We start from the raw sequence: 27,545 nt of genomic DNA on the forward strand, positions 1-27,545 counted from the left end.
GTGTGTGTGTGGTGTGTGTGTGTGTGTGTGTGTGGTGTGTGTATTGTGATACTGTAATAAGAAATAAATATTTAGTCTTCAGCCCCAGTTCCTCGCACAGAGCTAAAACCCTTATAATTTGCTGAATGACAGGGATTAGAGGAGCAGCTTTTGTTATATTTGGTCTTAGTCGCAGGTCCTGGCACAAGAGCTTTAAGACCCTTGGAATCTGAGAATGTTGAGTGTTTTTCTGCATGCTAACGAGATGATGGTGGCTGGGAGCCCCTAAATAGCTTCCTCATGGGGGCTGGTTGACAGAAAGGCATGATTAGAAGGTTGGACTGTTCAGCTCCGCCCCCTTGACCTCGACCTCTGGGGACGGGAGAAGAGCTGGAGGGTGAATTAATAACCAATGGCCGACGATTTAACCAATCATGCCTACATAATGAACCCTCCACAAAAACCACTAAGTGACGGGTTCAGAGAGCTTCCAGGCTGGTGCTGGTTCCATGGAGGTGGCTGGGAGGAGGGTGAGCCTAGAGAGGGCATGGAAGCTCCGTGCCCCTGCCCACAAACCTTGCCCTGTGCATTTCCTCCATTTGGCTGTTCCCGGGTCATATCCTTTATAACAAACCAGCAATAGTAAGTAAAATGTTTTCCTGAATTCCGTGAGCTATTCTAGCAAATGACCGGAGGAGGGGGTCCCAGGAACACCGATTTATAGCCAGTCAAAAGTGGGGGAGGCCTGGAACTTGCAAGTGGCATCTGAAGTGGGGGGAGGCAGGCAGTCCTGTGGGCCTAAGCCTTTCCCTGGGGGGTCTGACCCTCACTCCAGGTACATAGTGTCAGAACTGAAGTGAATTGTATGTATATGACAATGGGTGTCCAAGAACTGCTTGGTGTGTGGGGAAATAAATCCCACACATTTGGTGTCAAGTGTGGTGAGTAAAAACGGCTCAGACCATACATACGTACCCACACGTCAGTTAAATGACTTTGGAAGTTGTAACCACAGAGTCACACGAAGCTCAGAAATATTCAGAATTCAATCAAAAATAGTTTTTCTGTGGGATGCTATGAAGAGTATGAAAGAATACACAACTCCTTCAAGTTCAAAGGGAGTCAGAGCTAGACTGGAGGTAGTTAAATATCCTTAGAGGCAAAGACCAGCAAAATTCAATTGAGGGATGGTGCAGCCTGGGGAGGAGTTGCTGGCTTCCAAGGCTAGAGAGAATTCAGAAATGTTACCACACTGGGAACTTGAACTGCCCGAGCTCCCAAGGTGAAGAGACCGTCCTCTTCTGAGGGCAAGGAGACAGCACTGTGACGAGGGCTATCCACGTGTGTGACCTCAGTGAGCGGGGAATAGACTTCCAAAAATGATATAACTGGAACAGTATAATTATTTCCTTAATAAGTGAACATCTTTCAAATCTAGAATTAAGTTTAGAAATGTGAATCAAACCCATGGTATTAATGGTTTTGTGTGTCAAGACATCCATGCATATCTGCTATTTAGCTTCCATGTTTGTTTTTTATTTAAGAGAATGTGGCCCAAGAGAGTAACAGGTCAGTTGTGTGACTCCAATATTAAAAAATTCGTAATTTGAGAAATTGATTCTGATCTATGATTTTTAAGTTACAACCCTACTAACAGTAGTGCTGCATTTAGGTCTTAAGAATCACCATTATTTGTAAGTTTAACGTACTAGAGTTAATAGACTTAAGAACTTGGGAACATTTTGTTTGTCTTTCAGATAAGTGGTTTTTTTTTAAGGTTTAAATGTATACATCCATTAAAAATGATTAAAGGAGCTGAATTAAGTTTGTAAGTGTGTCCAACCAATAATCCTACCCTTGTACTCCCAATTCCTGACCTTGCTCTACCTTTTATCTAGAGCACTCATAACACACTGTATACTTAATTTTTTTAAATTAAGTTTATTGCCGGTCTCTTTCTGCTAGAATGTAAGCTCTGTGAGGCCAGGTACCTTTATCTTTTTAGCTCATGAATAGACTAGCACCTGGCATATGGCAGGCACACAACTACATTCTGTTAAATAAATCCATGAACAGGAGGCCTCCGGGGACCTGACAGGCCATTTTCAGCTCAGGGTGGAGACTGGAAGGACAAGAGGTGAAGCGGCCCCCTGAGCTCTATGAGGGCGGGGACCCCGTCTTTACTGTGCTGGAGTCCGTCCCAGCAGCATGAGGCCTGTCGCCTGGTAGGAGGTGAAGAAGCCTGAGGCAGTGCGAGTATCTTTGGGAATGTTAGTGTTTGGGAGGAGGTGATAGGGATGGCAGCTGTTATGGAGTGAATGTTTATGTTGCCCCCAAATTCCCGTTGAAGCCCTAACCCCCTCCCTGTATTTGGAAATGGGACCTGTGAGGAGGTGATAAAGGTCATAATCCAATGGGGCCCTAAGCCAATAGGGCTGGTGCCTTTATAAAGAAGAGGAAGACACACCAGAGCTCTCTCTCTTCCAGGTGAGGACACAGCAAGAGGGCAGCCATCTGCAAGCCAGGACGAGAAGCCTCACCAGGAGCCACACCAGCTGGCACTCTGATCTTGGACTTCCCAATCTCCAGGACCGTAAGAAATCAATTCCTACTGCTTAAGCCACCCAGCCGATGGTGTTTTAAGCACATGGCAGCCTGAGCAAACTGAGACAGTCGCTTGAAGAGGGTGATGGGATACTTTTGTTTTTATGGCTAAGAGAGACCTAAGCATTCTGTGAAGTGGAGAAGAAGGAGCCAGAGGCAAGAAGAGATGGGAGGCCAGATCAAGACCTTAGAACAAAGGCAGAACAAATGATGATAAGAAAACTGGCCAGCCACATGTAAAAGAATGAAACTAGACCACTATCTTACACTATACACAAAAAGTAACTCAACATGGATTAAAGACTTGAATGTAAGACCTAAAACCATAAAACTCCGAGAAGAAAACATAGGTGATAAGCTCCCTGACGTCGGTCTTGGCGTTGAATTTTTGGATCCAATCCCAAAAGCAAATGCAACAAAAGCAAGAATAAGTGGGACTACATCAAACTAAGAAGTTTTTGCATAGCAAAGGAAGCCATCAACAAAATGAAAAGGCAACCTACTGAATGGGAGAAAATATTTGCAAACCATATTTGGATAGGGGGTTAATATCGAAAACATATAAAGGACTCAAACAACTCAATAGTAAAAACACAGTCTGATTTAAAAATGAGAACATCTAAATAGGTATTTTTTCCAAAGAAGACATACAAATAGCCAATAGGCACATGAAAAGATATTCAACATCATTAATCACCAGGGGAATGCAAATCAAAACCACAATGAGCTATCACCGCACACCTGTTAGAATGGCTATCATCAATCAGACAAGAAATAACAAGTGTTCACAAGGCTGTGGAGAAAAGGAAACCCTCATACACTGTTAATGGGAATGTAAATTGGTGCAGCCACTATGGAAAAATAGTATGGACGCTCCTTTAAAAAAAAAGAATTACCATACGAGTTATTATCCAGCTATTCCACTTATGGGTATTTATTTGAAGAAAATGAAAACACTAATTCGAAAATGTACATGAGCCCCTGTGTTCCCTGCAGCATTGTTTACAATAGCCAAGATACGGAAATAACGTAAGTGTCCATCGATGAATGGGTAACGAAGATGGGACATACGTGCACGTGCACGTGCATACACACTCACCACTGAGGAATACCACTTAGCCATACAAAATAAGGAAATCTTGCCATTTCAACAACATGGATAGACCTTGAGGGCATTATGCTGAGTGATATAAGTCAGACAAAGACAAATATCATATGATTTCACTTATATGTGGGATCTAAAAAAAACAAAACAAAATGAAACTCACAGATACGGAGAACAGATTGGTGGTTATCAGAGAAGAAGGGGGTTAGGGCGGGCAAAATAGGTAAAGGGGGTCAATTGTATGGTGCTGGATGATAACTAGACTTATTGTGGTGATCTTTTTGTACCGTATACTGATATGAATTCATTATGTTATGTACCTGAAACTAATATCATGTTATATACCAATTTTACCTTAATTTTTAAAAAAAGAAAAGAAATATTAGTGAATAACCTGCCTCTGGGATTTCTCTTCCAGTGTAGCTTAAATGTCACTACTGCATTGATCTCCCCTAAATCAAAATTTTCAAAAGGCTCCCAAAGTCCAAAGTGTCAAAGCTAAGGTGTTCAAGTCCCTCTACGCTGTGGATCACCAGCCTTATTGCCCACTCTGTCCTGTAGTACACCATGGGCATCCTATTCTGGCTTGTGCCCTGGAATGTCCCAAACCTCCTATCTAAACGCCATCCATTCTTTACGGCCCTGCTCCATAGCCATCTCCTCCAGGAAGCCTTCCTGGCTCAACAGCTCTAAGCAAGTCTCCCCTGAACTCGGATTATTCCATCATGTGGCCCTTCATTAAATGCTACCTTGATAAGGACGTTGTGTTGCTCTTCTACACTCGTATTTCACATGCTTTAGTTCATCTCTGATCAGACAGGGCCACAGGCAGACAGGCCAAGGTCAGGAGGCAAGGTCTGACAGGCTGCTTACAGAAGAAATGGGTCCTAACGCTTAGCCCAAGAGATCAGTGATCAAGGAGCGGTCGGCATAAAACACTGTGCCAAAGACTGCAAACCCGAGAGCGAGGACGCAGGAGGTGGGGAGCTGGGAAAGCAGACAGGTCCAAGCTGAAGAGAGACTGGAACAGATGGCAGGGGAGTGTGCACCACGGAGCCACAGCCCAGCAGCAGCAGGACGAGCCAGGTGCAAGGCTGGGCTGCAGCAGACGCTCACTGGCCTGGCCAGAGCTGGGTTCCGCATGAATCTCTCACATTCTTTCACTGTGGCATGGCTGGCCGGCTGCCGCGTGCCTGGGCACAGAGCCTCTCCACATCAGCTTTCCGATCCTCACATGAGGGCTCCTCATTTGTACTTCTCATCCCCACATGGCCAGCGCCTTCACAGAATGTGCCAAATGAATGCGTCTCTGAGAACTCTCCACTCTCTGCTTCCTCACTTGTGGCCACCCACTTTCTGGCTCCCTGGGCCACACCTAACAACCGCGGCTCCTCCATCTATAATATTTACATGTTGACAACTGGAGAATCCGAAAGGAGATTTCCCTTCTCTGCTCTCTAAAGGCAGGCAGAAAACGATCAATCTGATTTTTTTTGTGCCCCGCCAACGTTCCACAGAAGGGTGCCCTCCAGCCTTAGCAGTGTGTCCAAAACTTGTGTTGGAACTTGACCTCATGATCTCTCCTATGAGACTGCTGTTCTGTGCCTAGGCACCTGCCCCCCAGCCACCCCAAAGGGTCCTCAGAAGCACCTCACAGAGCACAGGGAGGGCGCAGACTGCCGCTCTCAAACTGGCTATGGTGTATGGAGACCTTCCTTCGGTAATTTACTAGTGTCAGGTGACCCCATGGCCTAAGCAGTGACCACCAGCTATGCCCGCACCACGCTGGACCCCACATCCAGGAAAGGACAACTCAACCCCCTATTTTGGAGAGGAAGAGACTCTGCTCCATTAATGACACGTCCTTGGAAATGTGGAGAGGCCTCCTGACTGCGGTGGGCGGCTGAGTGAGGCCCCGAACCCGGCTGCACTCTCTGGGACACTGTGTCAGTCTTCTAAGCCCCTGTACAAAATGGCACTTACTGCACCAATAGTTTTTACATGGTCATACGCTGCTTTTTAGTTATTTCCCAACGTAACTCTCGTCCTGTCCACTCAAGGGGCCACCTTTCTGGTTTCCTGTGTCTCACCAAGCTCAGTACAGAGAGTACTGGTGGCTACCTGGAGCTCGAGAAATAGAATCTTATGCATTCAAATCTACTCCATCTTTTTCCCAAAAAGGATTTAAGGTGGTCTAAAAAGTGCGTGATCTAATCCAATAAAAACAGATGAAAACACTCCCCTGACAGGAAAACGAGGAAGGAAGAGAAAATGAAGGGCATGCAGAGAAACGGTCAGTGTTACAAAATTGCTAAAGGTGATTCACAGTCACACCCGGGTTTCCTAGGGACTAAAGCAAAGAAAGAAGCCTGATCTATAATGAAATTCAAAGTGTATGAAAGGTAAAAGAAAAAACCAGAAAAACCGAAATACACCTCCTATTCCAGAGAAGTTCAACCTTTGCTGGGCGCTCTAGGATAATTTCCTGAGCATAAATTCCTACAAGTGGGATTTATAAATTAAAGGTTTTAGAGATTTTTTTTTAAGGCCTCTGATGTATATTGCCAATTGCTCTCCTGAAAAGTTGTCCTGACTTATATTCCTACTAGCAATCTGCTCTCTTTCCTACCCTGGGGGTTATCTTTTTTTTTTTTTTTCGTCTCAGGATTAGGGGAGAAAGGGTGGGTGGGAGTTTTTTGCAGATGTGATAGATACAAACCCAAGGTTTTCACCTGTAATTCATGAAAGTAAATTATGCTGCATATTGTTCATATCCATCCTGACTATGCAGCGGGTGAACTGCCTACTTCATATCTCTGTTGTCTAAATTTTCTCTCTTTTGCACTGGTATCTGGGAAGAGCTCTTTTTCTATGAAGGATATTGATTCTTTGCCATACATGTTATTAATATTGTTGGTTGCCTTTGTTAAAGCTTGTTGACATCCAAAAGTTTTATCTTTTTTAGGTTGTAAAATCAAATTTTTCCTCCTTTTTTTCTGAGTTAGTTAAATATTTATTAAGTGCCTACTCTGTGCCCAACACGGAAATGTCCCCATTTCACTGATAAAAGAGGTTAAGTAATTTGCTCACAGTCACTCAGCAGTAAGGGGTCAGCCCTCAGCAAACATTCGTTGAATGAATGAATAAATGAATTAAGAGAGGTGAAGTTTTACTTTTCCCCAGGAAGTGGCAATTCAACCCTTCATTCCTACACCAAGGCACACATGTTTTAAGTCTCTGCAGGCAGAGTGCTAGAAGGAAATAAGCCTGTGACATCTCCTTTAAGTTCCCCAACTTGGTGCCTTTCCTTCTGGGTCGGTAAACCATGTCATGTCCTGCGCCTTCTGTTTGGCAAAGGATACATTTTTGTATTAACAGGAGGCATGAGCCACCAACATTCGCTAAGGATTAACAGACCTAGACGGGGAATACCCCAGGTGTGGTCCCTGGACCAGCAGCTTCAGCATCTGACCTGGGGGCTTGCTAGAAATGTGGGATCTCAGCCCCATCCCAGACCCACCATTCAAAATCTGCCCTTTCACCAGATCCCCAGGCGATTCTTATGCACCTTGCAAACTGAGAAGCACTGATTTAAAATTAAATATTAATATTTTGAAACTTTAGTAGCTCCAAACAAAGCTACTTTAGTAGCGCCAAACATGCTTATTCTAAATGGTTACGAAAAAGGTTAAAGAATCTAATGAGTTCCCCCATAAGATGTGGAATTTGTGCATAAATATCTTAATTTGCTGTGTTTTATTTTTTCATTCCGTAGAACACAAGGAACACTGGAGAACTCAAATATTACTTGTATCTGTCTAGGGCTGACCAGCACCTGGTATGACTGATACAAAGGGAATGAGTTTAACGCTTAACAGGTCAGATAAGTGCTTCACCAAGAAAACACGTAGCTGGGTGAAGGCTGGAAGGAGGTAGTCACATAATAAAGAACAGAAGCAGAGTCTGTCTCATGAATAATCATTACTTCTGAAAAAAGCACCATGACTAGCATTCCAAGTTCTAGTGTTCAATTCTCAGGCTATCAATTTTCTCACGCGGTCCTTGCTTACATGCTTCAGGAACCAAGCGAGGTGCCTAACGTACATTATCCTCTTAATGCCCCCAGCAATTCTTTGTGGCAGAAATTTATGCCCATTTTGCAGATGAGGCAACTGAGGTTCCAAGAGTCTGAATGATGGAACCAAAGATCACTCTCAGATCTGTTTGACAGTAAAACCCTAAGGAGAGGGTTTTGGCTGAATCACTGGGGAATGTGTGCTCCGTGGCCCAACCACGTCAGAACCCATTAGGCCAGGGGGTGAAAAGCAGCTGTCTCACCTGGACAAGTACTTTGCTTCAGAAACAGCTTCCATGAGGTACAATGGACATACCATAAAATTCACCGCATGTGATTTTTTAATACGGTAAAGAAAGTGAACAGTCATGGAAATAAAGATGTTCTTTTCCCTCTAAAAGGAAAGCTAAAGACGTGGTGAACCCTGATGGGCAGGGTCCCAATGCGCCCCCTGGAGTGGGGAATGCCTACCTTGGATTCCATACAGGCGGTTGAGGCGCGACCGCCGGGCCTCGTCGGTGTAGGGGACAGCGAGCCAGGGCATCTCACTGAAGTACTGTTTGAACGAGTCCTCTGACCTACAGAGACACACACGGAAACAAGGCTCTGTTACCCCCAAATGTACCACCCCTGGGCGCTCCCCACCTTCTACCACGTCGTGCCCAGGGCTCTACGGCTGCTGAGCTTTCTAGTCATTGTGACCTCGGACACCGGGAGGGGGTTCTTCCCCCATTCTGGCATCCACCAAGAAGCAAACGCCTCTATCCAACATGGGATGCCAAACAAAAATGCCAGGCCATTTCCAGAGCCTGCTCCCCTGAATCCTACCAGCTCAATTCATGCCCAACTTTTCATTTGTTAACACAGACGGGTGTGACTTTTATAAGAAGCCTAGATGTTCAGACACTGCATTCCCTAGTGATTCTCCTATTTTGTGCCTTTTTACAGTGATGTCTAGGGGACCCCACTTTTAATCAAGCATAGACACTATGGTTCCACATAAAAGAAATTCCAGGAATGACAAATCGAATCAAGTGATAGAAAGCAGATGAAGGATCCCCGAAGCATGGGTTTGGGGGTGAGGATTGACTGAGGAGAGTCACGAGGGAGTCTTTGGAGTGGTGGAAATGTTCCATATCTTTATTTTTTTTAATGTTCTATATTTCAATTGTGATGCTTACATAGGTACATATATTCATCGGAATCCATTGAACTATATGCCTAAAATGTATGTATTTCATTGCATGGAAATCATACTTCCACACAGTTGGTATTTTTGAAAGCTTTAAAAAAAGGATCACTCCACCTAGCATGCCCTCAAGCTCTCCCCCACTCACAGCCACAGAGACGGGGAGCTGTATGACAGTCGGGTGGGACCACAGGCCAATAGCACAGGTGTCAAGGATATGACAAGGCCCCCCCCACGCTGTCAGTGTGCTGGCATCTCAGAGAGCCTTCTGTGGACAGGAACAGAAGAGGCCGGAGCGCCTCGTGGCTCGGTCTGAACTGGGGCTGGAGTTTTGTGATGAAGAAAGGTCATTGATGAGTAAAACCAATGAGAGGGCAAGAAGCAGAGGAAATCGAGGCTACAAGGATCTGATGTTCTCCAGGAAGAAGGTCTGCCCTTCTGGTTTTTCTGATAGCTCCTTGACAAAGTACCTGGCCAGAGCTGAAAATGATTGCATAGCCATCCAAGAGAGGCATCCGGTTCCACTAGCCTCTGGCTCTTTCTTTCTATCCTTCCCCGTCCATATCCTTTCACCACAATCCAAAACGCGGAACCAATCAGAAAAACACATCCTAATCTCAAATGACCCAGGCCTGAATTGGGGCATACCCCCATAGGTACAGCAAGGACAAGATTTTCTCGGCTTCCCTTCAGACAATTCCAAGAGTTACTGTGAAATGTATCTCTGTGTCTGCCAGTAATCCCAGATACGTCTTCTCCAATCTCTACCTCCAAGCTCTACCCTCAAGAAGTGAGTCGTGTAAGGCGAGAGAAACACATGTTAACCAACCACCTGCAGAAAGGAGAAGCTGCACTGCCACCTGCCCGGCGCACATTACCTGTCTGCGCTAACAAAGATGATCTCAAATTTCTGGCCTGCCTCCTTGATCTTCCGGTAGGATTCCACCAGGACTCGGGTGAGGCTTCGGCAGGGTGGGCACTGAAAGACAAGAGCGGGATCCTGCAGTGTGATGACGTTGCAGCTTCAAGGTCCCCTTTCCCAACCACGTGCTACCAGAGGCCAGGTAAGCAAGACCAAAGTAGGGCTGGGATGGCCCAACCTGGTTTATGGAGAGGCAGAAACAAACGTGCCTCTCATAAAGGTGAACATCCAGCCCTTACGGTGTGCCACCAAGCAGCAGTTATGGGAACCCCTCAGGGGCTACCGGAAGCCTCATCAGAATGGGTTAGGAGAGCTATCCTTTTAGACCAGGCAAAAGAAGTCATGCTCTTGCTGCTATTATCATTCATAATAATAATACACACTTATTGCTTGCCAACAATGCATCGGGCATGGGAGAAAGGAAGCACGCCAGGACTTTATGCCAGCAGTTACACCTCCAGAAGCCCATCAAAACCATTCTTGGTGGTGACATCATTGCTTCTTTCCATCTGGACTAAAGAAGGACCAAACACTCACCCAGTGTGCGGAGAAATAGACTCCCACGTGAGACCCCTCCAGGCTGCTGCTCTCCAGGGACTGCCCATTATTTCTAAGCAAGGGCCCTGCAATGACTTCCCTGAAGGGTTTAGGTCCCCAAGGGAATTCCAAACCTGAAACAGGCAACAGACGGCAACAATGTTAAGACTCTTCAATGTGGCCTCTGACTCAAGAGGCCTCAGGGCTGCAGAGCATGACAACTTTATCGTCAAATAGTATTTGTTAACATACCCATAGGATCTGCAGCTAAAAATACAGGAATAAAAGCAGGGCTCATCCCTGACAGAGCCCTACCTACCCTCAAGGCAAGGGTTCTCGAACTTGCACGATCACAGGGCTCAATCTCCTGGGGGATTTTGAAGAATAGGAGCCGAGGTCACAGCCCAAGTCCCATGATCCAGGGGCATGGCTGAGGCTGTCTGTCCAAAACAAAGCGAAACAGACTCCCCAGGTAACTGTGATGAGGGGACAGGCTGGGGAAGCACTGCCTCAGATATTAACCTGGAGTGTCTTCGATTCCAACCCAGGAGTCTCAGTGGATCTCAGCTCTGACTGCATTTTAGCATCAGTTGGGGAATTTTAAAACACGATGCTCCGGGGCCCCACCCCTCCGAGATTCTGGTTCAGGTGGTCTGGGTTGGGGCCCAGGGAACCAAGTGAGAGGAGAATTTAAGTCCAGGGAAAGGAAAGAGTAAAACCCACTCAACCCAGATGGTCTACATTCTGATGACACTTAAGCCCCAGGCAGGAAAAGCAAATAATATGCTCCCAGCTCAACAGAACAGTGTTTTCTCCCAGGGTGGTCCATGCGTCAAAATTGCCTGAGGTGGGGGGAGGATGGAAGGGAAGAGCAGAGACTGGTTGGAAATGCAGGTGGCCAAGCCCACCCTGAACAAATGGATCCAAGAATCTGGGGAGTAGGGGGAAAATCTGCATTTTAACAAGCTTCACAGGTGTGTGTGTGTGTGTGTGTGTGTGTGTGTGTGTGTGTTTAAATTTGAGAAGATAGAGACTTGGTTCTATCACGGCCTGGTTTTCACAAAGGACAGTTCTTTGAAGCAGGTGAAATTTTTACGGGAAAATTTGTGACCAGGCTTGAATCCTCTAATTGGAGCAGGAAGTGAGGGAGGGACGGTCCAATGCCCCTTTTATGACTCCAGTGCCATGGGGAGAGAAACAGACGTTGGACAGACACTGAGCAGGGTGAGCAGACCAACCCAGCCATGCATGGCCATCCCCCCGGCCAGCCAACAAGAACAAGGCCTGCGGGACTTGGGCAGTACCTAGAAATGAGGTGCATTCACCCCTGAGACCAGGAAGGCAACAGAGGCTGCGACTGTGCTATGGTAATATTTTAAAGAGAAAAAAACAACCCAGAATCACTTAGCCTGCCTCTCACTGTTAAGGTGACAGCGGCCGTTCAAACAGCTCCGAAGTCCGTGTCTGAGCTCTAGCTGCTTCTCAAGTGCTTCCTCAGCCTTGAAGCTAAACTTCCTTTCTCAGATTCCATCTCCTTTGGCCCATGAATTAAAGCTCCCAGGAGGGCCATCCTGATCCCTTTAACGATCTTAACCGTGACCTGGAGAATACTATAATTTCATCAGGACGATATTCTTTAGCTGAATAAACCCGCTTACATACACAGTTGACCCTTCAAAACATGGGTGAACTGTGTGTGTCCATTATACGCAGATTTTTTTTCAACCATCAATTTGAAAACCATTTGCAGATGAACCGTATAGCCTAAAACAAAGGATGTGTATTTACGGTACCGATAAGTAAATCCAGTACAGTACTGTAAATGCATTTTCTCTTCCTTATGATTTTTAAAATAACAGTTGCTTTTCTCTAGCTTCCTTTACTGTAAGACTATGGCATGTCAGACATATACAAAATAGGTGTTAATCAACTGTTTACGTTACCGGTAAGGCTTCTAGGTAATCAGGAAGGCCTCTGAGACCGACAGGAGGCTAGTAGTAGTTATGGTTTTGGAGAGTCAAAAGTCATACACAGATTTTTGACCGTGTGGGGTTCTATGCCCCCACCGCCATGTTGTTTGAGGGTCCACTGTATTTCCTGTGTACGTCCTCTAGCAATGGGGTGAGGTCGGAGCAGGACGGAGAGAGGAGCACAGGATGGACTCACCTTCTGGGTCATCGCGGATCACCAGCAGCCCATTCCTGCACACGACCTTCCCGGTGGTGGCGTCTAGGAATATGAGTGATGGAATGTTGGAAATTCGGTATTTGTTCCAAAGTTTAAGCTGTAAGAAGAAAAGTTAAAGACAGTGGTTACGTCCAAACTGGATTAATTGCAGAGCTCTTTGGAACCCCTCGGGTCTGAGGGGTAGGTGGGTTGGAAGTACAGCTAAAGTACAGCTGAATGAATAACAGATCGGAAGCTACAGCTCCATTCGCCCCTGAGGTCTATAATAGAGCAAGGGACCCTGAGGCTGAGCCCCACCCAGGCTCAAGCCGTGGCAGAGGTTGACGAGGGATGGATAACCGTTATTCTAGGAGGGTTCGCTTCCACCTCTCCTCTGGGCACCTTCTCTAACAAGCATGAAGACAACGATAGATTATACATCCTTTGAAGACAATCAGACCCGTGCCAGGTGATTAAGGCAGGAAAGGAGGCTTTTCTACTGGTGCCTCTCCACCCTATCAGCAGGCAGGTGGCCCCTGTTCTGCTGTGTCCCCTGAACTCCAAGGGACAAGGGACAAGGGTATCCAAAAGATGACAAGTACTTAATATCTGCCCCTCTCACCACCTCACCAGTTCCCTGGAATACTGGCAGTCGTTGGCATTTGCTATTTAGCCAGCAAACATTAGGGAAGCAACATCCTGAGCCAGCCCCAACCCTCAGCCCTGGGTACCACTCAAAACAATCCACAATCTGTTGGCAGGTTCTCGAGGCTGATGCACACTGTCAGAGGGCCAGGATCTAAGTAGGACGAGGCTGAAGAAAGGGAACTGCAACAGCCCAGGGCCAGGAGCCAAGTATGTGTGGGCTCCTTTGTTTGCTCAGGGCCGTCTGCGTGAACACTATTCAGGTGGGCTAAACACTGGGTGCACAGGACCTTAATTGCCAAGCCCAGAAAATGACATAAGGAAATGAAACGTCGAACTACCAATGCTCCTCCAGGAAAAAAAGAAACAAGGGGAAACTGAAGAATGGCCCATTGGTGATTCAGCGGTGAGCCTCCCTTCCGGGTGTGGGGCCCAGACATGAGGGCTGGCCACCAGGGCACAGGCCGAATTGGGCACAGATACGTCAAAGGAAACAGGCATCAGAAGTCCAGCTGCATACAGCGGAGGGAAATGCATGCATGGCTGTGATTATTATTGTTTTTAATTCAATCCCAGGCAGTGAGGGAGTCGGGCAGGGTACCTGCCAAGAAATGTTAGGCTCCCCCTGTCTGTGGAGACCTGGTCTTGGCAGGAAGGGTGCTGGGACCCCACTTCAAACTGGGTGGGCCCTGCCTTCGCCTGCATGTTCTTCCCCAGCCTCACATTTCCAATAAGCTCCCCAAGCCAGCCCAGGACCTCAGAACAAGAACGATTCTGCACATACAGTTTTCAATGACCAGTGTTGCATCATCCCAGAGAAACCTGATACAAGATTCAGAGTAAACATTCTTTTTTTTAATTGGGGAATATTGGGACAGTGTGTTTTTCCAGGGCCCATCAAATCCGAGTCAAGTCATTGTTCTTTCAATCTAGTTGTGGAGGGTGCAGCTCAGCTCCAAATCCAGTTGCCGTTTTCAATCTTTAGTTGCAGGGAGCACAGCCCACCATCCCATGCGGGAATTGAACCGGCAAACTTGTTGAGAGCTCATGCTCTAACCAACTGAGCCATCCGGCCGCCCAGAGTAAACATTCTTAAGAGAAGAGGTTCAACAACAAAACAAGATTATCCGAAGCTGGGATTGGCTTCACAAATTGGACGGTGCAAGGATCTAACCACTTTTAATTTAAAAAAAAAAGGAAGGGGGAAGATCAAGATTATCGTGTTTTTCTGGCTTAAAAAGTAATTATTGGGGGGAAAAGTAATTACTGGAAAAAATGAGATGCAAAAATTGAGATAAAAATCATGCATGACTCACCACTTAGGAAAGCATAGACAATTTTATATTTTTACCAGTGGCAAATGAGTGTATCCATTTCCTAGTTCCCTCACCAATATTGTCACCAACCTTAGTTTTTCCAATTTGACAGGAAAAAAAAATGATACTGCATTTTGATTGCTTATCTTGTACTTAGTGATGTTAGGCATGTGTGTGTGTGTGTGTGTGTGTATGTAAACAGACTATTTCTTCCGTGGTATGTTTTATAACTGGTAGGTGCTGAAATTCATCCAACAGATAGTAACTGAGTATTTATTATGTGCCATCCCTGTTCTAAGCACAAGGGATACAAGAAAGAACAAGGCAGATGAAGCCACTGTCTTTGCAAAGCTTCTGTTCTAGTGTGGGAGACAGACAATAAATAAGAATATAAATAGAAAAATAATTTCAAACACTTATAAATGATAAAAGGAGAACAGAGCCCTCATATCAGGTGGCCCAGGACCGGGCACAGGCTGCAGCTGAACTTGACCTATACCAGAGCCCCTCCCAAAAGGCCTCAGAACCAACACACCCAGTGGCCAGCTTCAGAACACACCAGAGCACCACGCAACCGTCTCCACACATCACACACCCAAAGGGCAGGCTGGGTAGGTACCAGAGCCCCACTAACATGAATCCTGCTCCTTAGGGCCAGCTCCTGTACAACACCTCCTCCACTGTAGTCACGGCCAGTCCTCACAACCCATCAGCCTGAGGGTCAATCCCTCCCATTGACATACCAACAGCAATCAAGGCTCAACTACAACAAGAGGACACTCACAACCCACACAAGGGACACACCTGGAGCACTCAGCACAGGTGACCAGGGAGACAATGTCACTCGGCCCCTCAGGACACCTACTACCTAAGGCAACTCTACTAAGACCAGCAGATGTAGCAGATCTACCTAATACATAGAAACAAACACCGGGAGGCAGCCAAAATGAGGAGACAAAGAAACATGTCCCAGATGAAAGAACAGAACAAAACGCCAGCAAAAAAAACTAAACAAAATGGAGACAAGCAATCTACCAGACGCAGAGTTCAAAACACTGGTTATAAGGATGCTCAACGAACTTAGAGGAAGCTTAGATGAATTCAGTGAGAACTTTAACAAAGAGACAGGAAACACAGAAATGGAGACAGATTAAATCTGTCTAGGCCTTTCAGGCAAAACATTGCCAATTCTACTTTTTCTTTACATATTATATTTTTCATCACTCTTGTATTTGCTCTCTTATGAAAACCCTTCAAGTCCTTCCCATGCATTTTTGTGTTAGATAACCCACAAATAAAAGATATGGTAAATACTCTATTTAAAAAATGGAGATAGAAAACATAAAAAAGAACCAGTCAGAAATGAAGACTACAGTAACTGAAATGAAAAAATACATTAGAGGGAATCAACAGTAGATTAGATAAAGCAGAGGATCGAATCAGTGATTTGGGGGACAAGGTAGCAGAAAACACAAAATCAGAACAGCAAAGAGAAAAAAGAATCCAAAAAAATGAGGATACTTTAAGGGGTCTCTGGGACAACATCACGCATATCAACATTTGCATCATAGGGGTACCAGAAGGAGAAGAGAGAGGACAGGAATTGAAAACCTATTTGAAAAAGTAATGATAGAATACTTCCCTAACCCAGTGAAGGAACAGGCATATAAGTTCAGGAAGTACACAGAGTCCCAAACAATATGAACCCTAAGAGGCCCAAACCAAGACACATCAGTATTACAAGAAATGTTAAAGGGATTTCTTGAAAAAGAAAGAAAATATATGAATAATAAAACGGCAATAGCTACATATCTATCAACAATTACTTTTAAGTGTAAATGGATTAAATGTTCCAATCAAAAGACAGGAGGGCTGAATGGAGAAGAAAACAGGACCCGTACATATGCTGCCTACAAGAGACTCCTTTCAGATCGAAAGACGCACACAGACTGAAAGTAAAGGGATGGAAAAAGATATTTCATGCAAATGGAAATGAAAAAAAAGAAGGCTAGAGTAGCAATACTTATACCAGACAAAATTACTTTAAAACAAAAGAAGGACCCAGTAATTCCATGTCTGGGTATTTATCTGGAGAAAACCAAAACACTAATTTGAAAAGAAACATGCATCCCTATATTCACTGCAGTATTATTTATAATAGCCCAGATATGCAAGCAACCTAAGTGTCCAACAATAGACAAATCGATAAAGAAAAAGTGGGACATACATACAATAAAAAAGAATGAAATCTTGCCATCTGCAACAACATGGATGGACCTAGAGGGTATTATGCTAAGTGAAATAAGTCAGAGAAAGACAAACACCATATGATTTCACTTATATGTAAAATATAAAAAACAAACAAACAAACAAAACAGAAACAAACCCAAAGATACAGAGAACATTTTGATAGTTGACAGATGGGAGGGGGGTTGGGGATATAGGTTGAAAAGGGGAAGAGATTAAGATGTGTAAATTACCAGTTATAAAAACAGTCACAGGGATGTAAAGTACAGCATAGGGAATATAGTCAGTAATACCATAATAACTATGTATGGTGTCAGATGGGTACTTATCAGGTGATCACTTTGTAAGTTATATAAATGTCTAATCAGTATGTTGTACACCTGAAACTAATATAATATTGTAAGTCTACTGCAATCGAAAAATAATAAAAAAACATTATTTAAAAAGGAAAACAGCAGAATAAGAACAAAACATGTTGGTGGGGTGGTACATATTTTAGAGTTATGTAGGAAGGCATCTTGGAAGAAATGACACTTGCGCACAGACACCAATAATGAGCAAGCCATGTGTGCATCAAAGAAAGCTACCTGAGGTCGAGGGAACCTGTGTAGAGGCCGGGAGGCTGACTGGGGAAGGCTGGAATAGATGGAGCCAGATAGAGCCAGGGAGGGGAGGTCAGAAGGGCAATTATGGACCAGATGTTTAAGGCCCTGTAGACTGGTAAAAATAATGGAATTTTATTATAAGTGTAATAGGTTAAGGTTAGCAGAGGAGTGTTATGATCTGATTTATATTTTAAAAGGTCACTTTGGCTGCTGTGAAGGAACACACTGCAGGGGAAGACAAGTGAAAGGCAAGAGACGGACTGGGGAAGCTACAACAAACAGCTCAGGCAGGAGGTGAGAGCAGTGGTGAGGACCTGGGTTGAAGCAGCAGAGACAGTGAGGCTAATACATACATCTATAAATATATATATAGTTCTTTTTTTTTAAAGACTTTAAAAAAAAATTTTTTTTATTGGCGAACAGTGTGTTTCTCCAGGGCCCATCAGCTCCAAGTCGTTGTCCTTCAATCTAGTTGTGGAGGGCGCAGCTCAGCTCCAAGTCCAGTTGCCATTTTCAATCTTTAGTTGCAGGGGGCACAGCCCACCATCCCATGTGGGAATTGAACCGGCAACCTTGTTGTTGAGAGCTCATGCTCTCATCAACTGAGTCATCCGGCCGCCCGGCTATTATATATTTTGAAGATAGTCAATAGATTAGATTGACAAATTAAATCTGGGGAAAGGGTGATGGAAAGAAAAAGATCAAGGATGTATTGTGGTTTGGGGGCTTGAGCAAAAGTGTGTTCAAGGGGTCTGTCTCATTAACCAAGATGAGGAACAATGGAGGAGGAAGAAGTTTGGGAGGGAAAAATCAAGATCGGCTAGGTCAAGTTTGAGGTGCCTGTTAGATACGCAAGTGGAGATTACAAGTAGGCACCTGTATTTACAAATCTAGACTCAGTGGGCATGGGATATAAATCAGGGATTATCAATGTCCAAAAGCTGTTGGGGTCATAGGCCTGAATGAGGTCATCCAAGGAGAGGACATGGTTATAGGAGAAAAGAAATCCCAGGGCAGAGTCGGGGACCACCAATACTGAGGAGTGACAAGTGACACAGGAAGAAAACGAGGAGACTCCCATACGGCATGTGAAGAAAGTGTTTTGAAGAGAAGGGAGTAGGCAACTGTGTCAGATCCTGCTGAGATGTTGAGTAAAATGAGAACTGACCAGTGGATTGGCAACTAAGGTCACATACGACCTTGACAGGGTCAGAGAGCAGTTAGTGAAGTGGTGAAGCTGAAAGACAGGACTGGAGTAGAACAGAGAGGGAATGGGACACAGCTCTGTCTAGCACACATGTCTAAAGTGGGCCCGGAACCCAGAAAATTCGAGTCCTCTTGCTAACATATGAAACACTAGAGGAGCATAATGAAAAGAAGAAAGGTTATAAAAAAAGAAAGAGAAATGGCAGATATGGGATTGAATTGGACTATAGACAATTCTCTTTAAGAGTTTTGCTATAAAAGGAGCAGAGAAGGGACTGTAGCTAGAAAAATACATGATGCGGTCAGAAGGAGGATATTTTAAAGATGAAGCCAGAGGGAGAATAGTTTAAAGATGGGAGATACTATAAAATATGCCATTGGTGCTAATTCAGAAGAGAGAGTGAAAAATGGATGAGAAGAAAAAATGCAAGAACAAAGTCCTTGAACAGGCAAAAGAGTGGGATCTATGTCACAAATGGGAAAGTAGAGTTATAAAAACAGCTAATTTTTAAATATATACTCTTACTTCAAAATACTTTTTTAGTCTGAAGAGAAAGCCAGGCTATTTGCAAATAAATACAACTTTATCTTCTTTTTTTTCAATAGTTACACCATTTATTTCCTTTTCTTATACAACTATAATGGCTGGAACTTCCAGAACAGTATTAAATAGCAAGCACCCCCTTATCGTCTACCTGACCATATGGATATACCTGTAATATTTTACTATCATGTGTAATATTAGCCACTGGATTGAGGCAGATATTCTTTAACATGTTAAACAAAATAGTCTTGAACATTATTCCGTCTAAAAAAAGGAAGGAAATTTTGCAACATACTACAACATGGATGAATCTTGAGGACATTATATTAAATGAAAGAAGTAGTCACAGAAAGACAAATACTGTATGACTCCATTTATATGAGGTACTTAGAGTTGTCAAAATCATAAAGACAGAAATTATAAGCTGTTGCCAGGGGCTTGGGGGATGGGAGAATGAGGAATGATTAATAGGTACAGAGTTTCAGTTTTATAAGATGAAAAGAGTTATAGGGATTAATGGTGGTGATGGTTGTACAGCAATGTGAATGTATTTAATATACTTAAAAATGATTAAGATGGTCAATTTTATGTGTATTTTATCAACAAAAAATAGCCCTCCATAACGTTTTGACCAAAATTTTAATCAGGAATGGATGATTTCTTTATGGTTATTCTTTTGACCTGTTGTATATTTAGTACTCACTCCAAGGTTAAACCATCCTTGCTTTCATAAAGAAACTCTTCCCTGGTCACATGTATTTTTAAGGGATGACTACAATCATATCTCCCCTGGTGGTTGGGGCTCCCAAAAGCAAATGGCATCTTGTAACAAGACTCTCTTTTGGGGTAGCGAGACTCTTCTCTGAAGTAAATTGTACAATAGCCTGTGAGCCTTAAACATGAAGATGATAAATGCAACATGATTAACTAGAGCAGTTTGAATGTAGACATCCATATTATACTTGAAATGTTAAGCATTTCAAGCCAATCGGCTGTTGGCTAGATGTTTTCATTTTTAGGGTGGATTTTGGTACCTGGGCAAGCTAGCCTCTAAATGCTTGGCCACGCGGCATGCGTCAGAACCATTCCCCCAGCTGACATCATAAAAGGAGGAACTGAGGGCTAGCCTGCTTGGATAGTTCGAGAGATTTAGTTTCGTTCTTTTTAAGACATCCCCCTTGATAGATAAGAAAGAACTCATTTTTTTTTCTGGGTCCCTCATGTAGGCAGAGACTAAGACACCTTGCTCCTGCTCCCAAATCATCACAGATATTTATTTTCTCTCAGTATCCTTTGGAGACAGGAGAACTATATAGCACCTATGACCCTTATTTTCCTTCTTTCACTAGGGGTCCTCGGCTTTCTTTCCCACTGGGACTCAAGGAAGACAGGAGGTCTTGGCTTGTATGTTATCCATAGTTGTTGAATCTTTTGTTTCCAAGTAAATGTCCATTGGTCTAGTGAAAAAAAAATTAGGCTTCTAGACTTATATCTGACACTGAAAATTCGATCCTTTTGTAGACTAAGACACATCATGGTCTAATTTTATATGATAATGATTTCTTTAGGAACTTATGTCATTCATCGGTGATTTCTAGGTTTGCATGGGACTATCTTTCTTAGGTTGTAGCATCACAGTTACTCTGCTTTGAAACAGTGCAGAAGGCACAGAATGAACATTCACGTCAATTTTGATATCCAAATCAGAGATGAACCTTAGGTTAGAAAAGTCACATAAGTCTGCTTTGATGATGGTTTTCTTAGGCTGACTGGAAATAAGAAATACATGAGCTTAAAGAAATGATCACCAAGATTCAATTCTGTGCCTTTTCCGCTGGGTGTGACACCTGAAGTCTACTAAAGGTTTTTAAAAAGGCCTCTTAAGAAACAGTGGTTTCATAACCAATTTGGGTCACAGACACTTTTGAGGATAAAAGCTATAGATCCTTTCTCCAGAGAAAAATGCACATGCACAAGAGTCTATGTGCAATTTCATAGCGTTCATCAATCCCTTGAAGCTTGTTAGTGAACCCGTCTGATCCCATCCCTGTATGGACCCCAGGTAAAGACCCCCTGTCTTAAGAGTTCATTTTAGTGCATAACTTGACCTTGATTCAACTGGGAGACCTACGATATTGCACAATCTTTACTCCTGTCGTCGTGAAAGTTCCCTCTAATAGAAACCAGCATTTGCCTAAACTCTAAGACGACGCAATGGTGAAGAGTGGGAGACGCAAGTCTCTCTCCTACACTCATGAGCTCCTGTGCTCTCTAATTCATCCCGTTGCCCTCAGGGTGGTGAAAATCAGACCCACCCAGGACTGAGCTCTAACTGCACTTACTTTTAAGGATCCCCAATAAAGGAGTTCATCCTCTCCCTTGGTACAGTATTAGAGTGTTGAATCCAAGTCGGGAGCATACGTGCTTCCTTGTTATCTTAAAGTTCCTTCTTGGGGGAAAAAACACCAAACAAACATGGTACTAAAGGAAAAAAACAGAATTTCGCGGGCCTGGGATTACACCCTGGCCCTGACATCTTATTAGACGTCAGTTGGTGACATGGTACGAGATCTAGGGCAGGTCTTGCCTCCTCGCTTGGCACAGTTAATACCCACATCCCAGGATGAATATGGAATCTAGATGAGGTGGTATCTGTGGAGATGCTCTGAAAGCTAACGCGCTCATGCACACGGGACACACCATTAATACCTGAATCAAATTTATGCTGATTTCCCCCTCGTCAGCATGCTCTTCAAAAAACATTTTCCTGTCAACTCTATTTTAAAGTTAATCCATCAACCGTATATAGGTAGGAGGCTGTATATAAAACTCCTCCAGAAATGGGGATTTCCTTCTGTATTGTTGCCGTAAGAGCAATCCACATACAATTTTTTTTTTTGCAAAACACATCCCTATTTTTTGGCCCGTTTTCTGTGGTCTGTGTGCCGCTTCCTCCTACCTCCCATTTTGGATTTCCAGATTTTAAAAGGGATCTGGAATTCTTTTTAAAAATCTGATTCTGACAGGAATTCCTACTTCATTTCTTTATCTTCTGGCTTGGATGACGGAAGCATGAAATACAGTACAGTCTGTTACAAAAGAGCGTAGGAGGAGACGGCGCTGAGTCAGGCAGTTCCCATGCCGGCAGCCTTTGAACCAGGAGGCTGGACTGAGAGCGAGGACACACAGCCACTGGCCCTCGGCACACAGAAAGGCTAATGGCACCTTAGACAAGCACTCTGAGGGGCTACCCTGCCAGGCACTGCTGCGGCTGGGAAAGACCAGATGACATCCATCCAACGCCTGTTCTCCTTCCAGGGACTGTCCTGGCAAAACAGTCCACCCAAAGTTCATTTCCATGACACGTTGGACTTTCTGAACCACCTCCTTTCCCGGCTACCCAGAGGCCAGGTAGCTCCGATAGACTCGGTCGAAGCAAAACCTCAGAGCCTAGAAATCTAAGTGTTCACCGACTTCAGAGGCAAGGCAACAGAGAGGAAACAGAAAAAAAAGAAAGAGGAGAGGATATTAGCTTAACTTGGCGAAAATCAAAAAGGATGACAAAATGAGCTATCGGATTACTTAAAAGTTCCCGGTCCTTGGCCTGGCGGCTGGTTCTGGTTAATGATTCCAAGGTTGTGGTTGAAGCGATGTCATCCTAGGAATGATGGTCAGAAACACTTTTACAGGGACCCACGAAACAAGGAGGCAAATGTCAGAAACGACAGGATGGGGGGCTGGTAGACGGTGAAAATGCAAACTAAAAAGCCGAGCTAATCTGAAACACTGGAGGGATTAGTCAGCACCCACAGATGCCACAGGGAAATACAACCTGGTGATTTCCGAGAAGCCCCAGTTCCTGAGGGTGACATGGAATCTGCCTCGCATTCTGAGGACTGGGCCTTGCGTTTGACTGGGGGTCTAAGTTTTTATTTCTCAACAGCTGCTGCAAATCCGTGGGATCAAGCCAAAGCTAACACAGATGTAGGATTAATCTACCTTGGCAAGGTCAGCAGGAGCCTTCACAGGCGACTCCGGTCCTCCCACCAAACGCTGACCACAGTCGACACCACCTTTTCTGTGAGCCGCTTTTGAAAACAGATCCTTGCAAGTGTTCTTACCCTTCCTAACTAAACAAGACCAAAACCCATGATATATACAGTCTGAAAGGAGAAATTCCCCTTGTCTCACCCCCAAATGTCACTGCAGTATATATACCAGAGGTTACTTGGCACAGGCTTGGGAGCCAGACTGCCTGCGTCTAACTCTGCTCCGGCCACTCGCCAGAGGGTGACCTCAGACAAGCTACCTAACTCTCTCGCAGTTTTCTCATCTGTAAAATGGGAATGATAGTACCCACACTTTATTGGACGGTTGTAAAAATGAGATGTGTGACATAAAGTGCTCAGCGCAGGGTCTGGCATCAATGAGGTATTATGTTATAACTACTATTATTAACGTCAATTATTATGGTTGTTGTTACCCCAGAACCATTCTAAATGCTACAGCAGGACCATGTCCTTATCTTATATCCTCGGAGTTAAGAGCAAATCTTGCTTCTGAGGCATGATTCTCACTGTGTGATTTGTCCTGTGACTGAAATTTTCACAGTCTGGTACAGCTGTTGGCCACGTACAGTGCTTGGCACTGTACTGGTACGTGTTCAATAAATGATGGGTGAACAAATAGAGGAACAAATGGATAAAATGAATGGAGGAAGGGAGAGAGAAAACACCGTGAAGTCCGTGATGGGTCAGTCAGGCCGGATGCTTAGCTACTATGTTTCCCCAAAAATAAGACGCAGCTGGACAATCAGCTCTAATGCGTCTTTTGGAGCAAAATTAATATAAGACCCGGTCTTACATTATAGTAAAATAAGACCGGGTCTTATATTAATTTTTGGTCCAAAAGATGCATTAGAGCTGATTGTCCAGCTCGGTCTTACTTTCAGGGAAATACAATAGCTGTCAAGTTCAGCTATTTAAAGGGGTGTTTGGTAACCAAGACTCTCCCTAGTTCCTTGGGATACTTGGGGGCCCAGAAGACTCTTTAAATGGCAGAATAAATTACCTAAAACAAGTACGAGTGGACTGAGAGGTCGCCTCCCTTAACCGTGCCTTTGAACCCTGCACCCTCCTCCTCACCTTCCCCTGTCTCCTTTGCCTGGAGCGAACACAGAGAACAGAACAGCAGGTGAGACCAAGGGAAAAATGCAGGTGGGCTGGGCCAGGCTGGTCAGAACCAACACTGGCTTAGGAGAAATCAAAGCTCTGCTAGTGGGTTTGTAGTGATAAAGCTACATAAACAATAGATTCTCCCTTCACTATGGCTGGTTCAGAAAAAAGACCTATGCCCCAAGGTCACAAGAGTGTGAGATTTAGAAAATAACATGTCCATTCTGCGACCTGCAGACAAAAGCACAGGCATTAAACACTCCACATACCCTCTTTCTGGGTCCATCTCGCTGCTCCAGGCTGTATTAAAAGAAAATGAAAAGACTGAGTAGAAAGGACACTAAAAGTGTATTCTTCATTTCTCTAGATCTCAGAACAGGAAGCTTCCTAAGTGATTTATAGCTGACCTATCTGGGCTGTGCAATCCAACAGAGCTTTATCAGGTGTGATTTACTTAAACATTAATCAAAGTGCTGCAGGGGAAATGAAAGGGCGAGAGATACTGGGCCTGCCTTCAGGAACTTTACAGTTTGGAAGTGGAAAATGCTTAAAATAGTAAACGTGATGTTACATATATATTTTACCGCAATAACTAAAAAGTGAAGCTACGAGTACATATGTACGGGCAGAACACAAGGCAGAGAGCATGGCTCCTACTGCCAGGAGAGAGGAGCAAAAAGGGCAACAAGGAAGACCGGCTCCATCCTAATTTAGTGAACATACCAGGAATGTTAAATCAAACACACGTATCCTTTCCAACATCTGCCACGTAACCACTTTCATTCCAAACGGGGACGGCCACAACCACCAACAGCTCACGGCTGAGTTTGGTCCTTGGATCAAAACTTTAGTCGATATTTTTGTTGAGCAGAGGGCAGTACAGTATAGGGAAGATGGTTAAGAACGTGGTTCTGGAGCCAGACATCCTGGATTCAAATCCCAACTCTCCTACATTACCTGCTAGGTGACCTTGGGCCAGTTACTTCACTCGCAGAGCCTCAGTTTCCTCAGGAGTAGAAGTAGGGTACTAACAAGATCTGCTTCATATTTTTCCTGTTAGAATTAATTGGATGGAAATGCGTTTAATCCTTAGAACACCGCCTGATAGATAGTAAGTGTTCGATAAATGGTAGAGATGATTATGGTGATGAAGCCACCTCCTAAAGAGATGCTGCCATTTCTCCCTGACCAGAAGTGGGAAAATGGGGTGACCGTCTCACCCTCGTTGAGGCCCAGGTCGACTACAGGTCCATTCTGGTTGAGGGGGTTGGGGAAAATGACCCCCTGGGCCTTGTATCAGCTATCAGTCTGGGAACCCGTAGAGAGAGGAACCAGGCCAGGAGATAACTCTTCAGAGTAAACGCCAGTTTCTCCAGCCTGGTGCTGTGGGGACTTCTTAAGTTCTTAGGAGCCTCACTTTGCTTTGCAAGATATTCTTTTACAACAGAAATCAATTTGCTGCTAGTATGAGAGGTGGAAGTTCGGATATGCTACTTCTTCCTTTTCGCTCTTTATCCAGAGATGTCTCTCCCCATCGGCAGCCAGCCTTCCAGCACACACCTCACCAGTTCAGAGCAAGTTAGGCTTCCACCTCCACTTGTCACTCCAAAGTGCTGTCAAATACACTGCTGACTACCAGGAGAAAAGACTGCACACTATCTGCTACTATTAGGTGTTGAATACAAAACAACCCCTGCCCCTTAGTCCTGCTCCAATGGGCGGCTGTGTTCCGCCAGCCCCAAATCCTCGCTGCGTCAAGGTGGGAAGCAGAGCGTAGCGGGTAAGCGCACAGGTTCTGGGGACAGATGGCCTGGGTTTGAATCCTGGCTGTGCCATCTTGAGCAAATCACTTAGCCTCCACAAGACTCACTGTCTTCGATTGCAAAACAGTCCCGTGGCACCTCCCTCCTAGGGTTCCACGGGGAGCATAGATAATACATAGGAAGTCAAAACTCTCCCTGGCACACAGCAAGCACTCTCAGAAGAACACTTTCAATGTGTGCCCTTCCAGATCTTGTATCAGAAAGCCCATGTAGGACAACGGGCCCTGCACGTGGTCCTCAAACTGCAGGAGCACTTAATAAGCAAGACTTGACCCTGGTGGACCCCACGGCCACCAGTCCCTGCCAGGGCTGGGACCTTCACCAACCCATACAAATAAATACAGAATAGTTTATGACACCTGCCAGAAGGTAAGCAGATCGACCCTGACGGAGGAAAGGGAGAGCAGAGGAGTCTCTACTGCCTCCACAACGGCCCTGGGTGGGATAACAGCTCCACTTCTTCACGGAAATGACCTTTTCCAGACTAGCATGCACGCTGTGGCTCTACTTTCTCAACACGGAGGAGTGGCAGACGCCACTAAGAACTGGTCCCTCATTCTGACCACAACCACCAGGACACAGGGGGCTGATGGTGACCACGCAGGTGGGCACGAGAAGTTAAAAAACAAAAAGACGGTGTTCCACTTGGCTCCAAGGCCCAGCCGCTGGTATCGGCAGTGGGCTATAGTTTTATGATTCTGGCGACGAAGGCTACCGGGGGTTACTGGTGAGAATGAAGGGTGAGCCAGGGAAAGAGGCTGCAGCCCACATGCGAGTCGAAGAAGCCGACAGAGAACCAAGCACGTTCTAAAGCATCAGTGGCCTCCTGCTCTGCACCTTTCCATCTCGGAGGCACTCACTGAGCAACCTTGCTACTAACTTTCCTTTCAAAAAGCTGCACCTTCAGACAGGCTTCCATCAACAATACCACCAAAGTAGTGAGATAAGAACGATATACACAAATACAAAGACAAAACTGTAAGTGTTTTCTCCTCACCCTTTCAAAAGTGCTGACATGCAAAATAGTTCTCAATCGCTCTAGTTCCCTGCGGTATTGGAGAGCCCTCTTCCCAAACACTTGGAACCTGGTATCGTTTATAACACCAATGAAAGAGGTTCATTGGCTATGCCATACAACTTCCTGCCCTAATGACTCAACAAGCCAGGAGATGAGCAGTTTGTTGGGAGTACAAAGCGACATATGGCTGCCAAGTTTGCTGGCTGAAACCACAGACGGAGTGAAAGGCTGCTTCGTTTCCCTGTGCTGAAGCTCTCACAAGCTGACAGAGGGATTTCCTAAAGCCTCATCTGGTATAAAAACCCCTACTGGGCAGAGTGGTTTGGAACAGCAAGGCGGTGGCTAGTAATAACAGGCTAGGGCCAAATGCTACAAAGAAAGAAGAACTAA

At 44.7% G+C, this 27,545-nt stretch overlaps 1 protein-coding gene across 1 annotated transcript in view; it reads right to left on the reverse strand.

Annotated features, from left to right (window-relative positions):
* NXN (nucleoredoxin) overlaps positions 1-27,545 on the reverse strand; it is a 141,786-nt gene that overhangs the window by 13,940 nt on the left and 100,301 nt on the right. The window contains exons 2-5 of the mRNA XM_033089534.1: positions 12,578-12,695; positions 10,412-10,545; positions 9,831-9,931; positions 8,235-8,341 (exon numbers count right to left, since the gene is read on the reverse strand). Of these exons, the coding sequence (XP_032945425.1) occupies positions 8,235-8,341; positions 9,831-9,931; positions 10,412-10,545; positions 12,578-12,695 (460 nt within the window). The remainder of the gene's footprint in view (positions 1-8,234; positions 8,342-9,830; positions 9,932-10,411; positions 10,546-12,577; positions 12,696-27,545) is intronic.

The sequence above is a fragment of the Rhinolophus ferrumequinum genome, chromosome 21 (genome assembly GCF_004115265.2).
Source record: "Rhinolophus ferrumequinum isolate MPI-CBG mRhiFer1 chromosome 21, mRhiFer1_v1.p, whole genome shotgun sequence".
Taxonomy (NCBI): Eukaryota; Metazoa; Chordata; class Mammalia; order Chiroptera; family Rhinolophidae; genus Rhinolophus; species Rhinolophus ferrumequinum.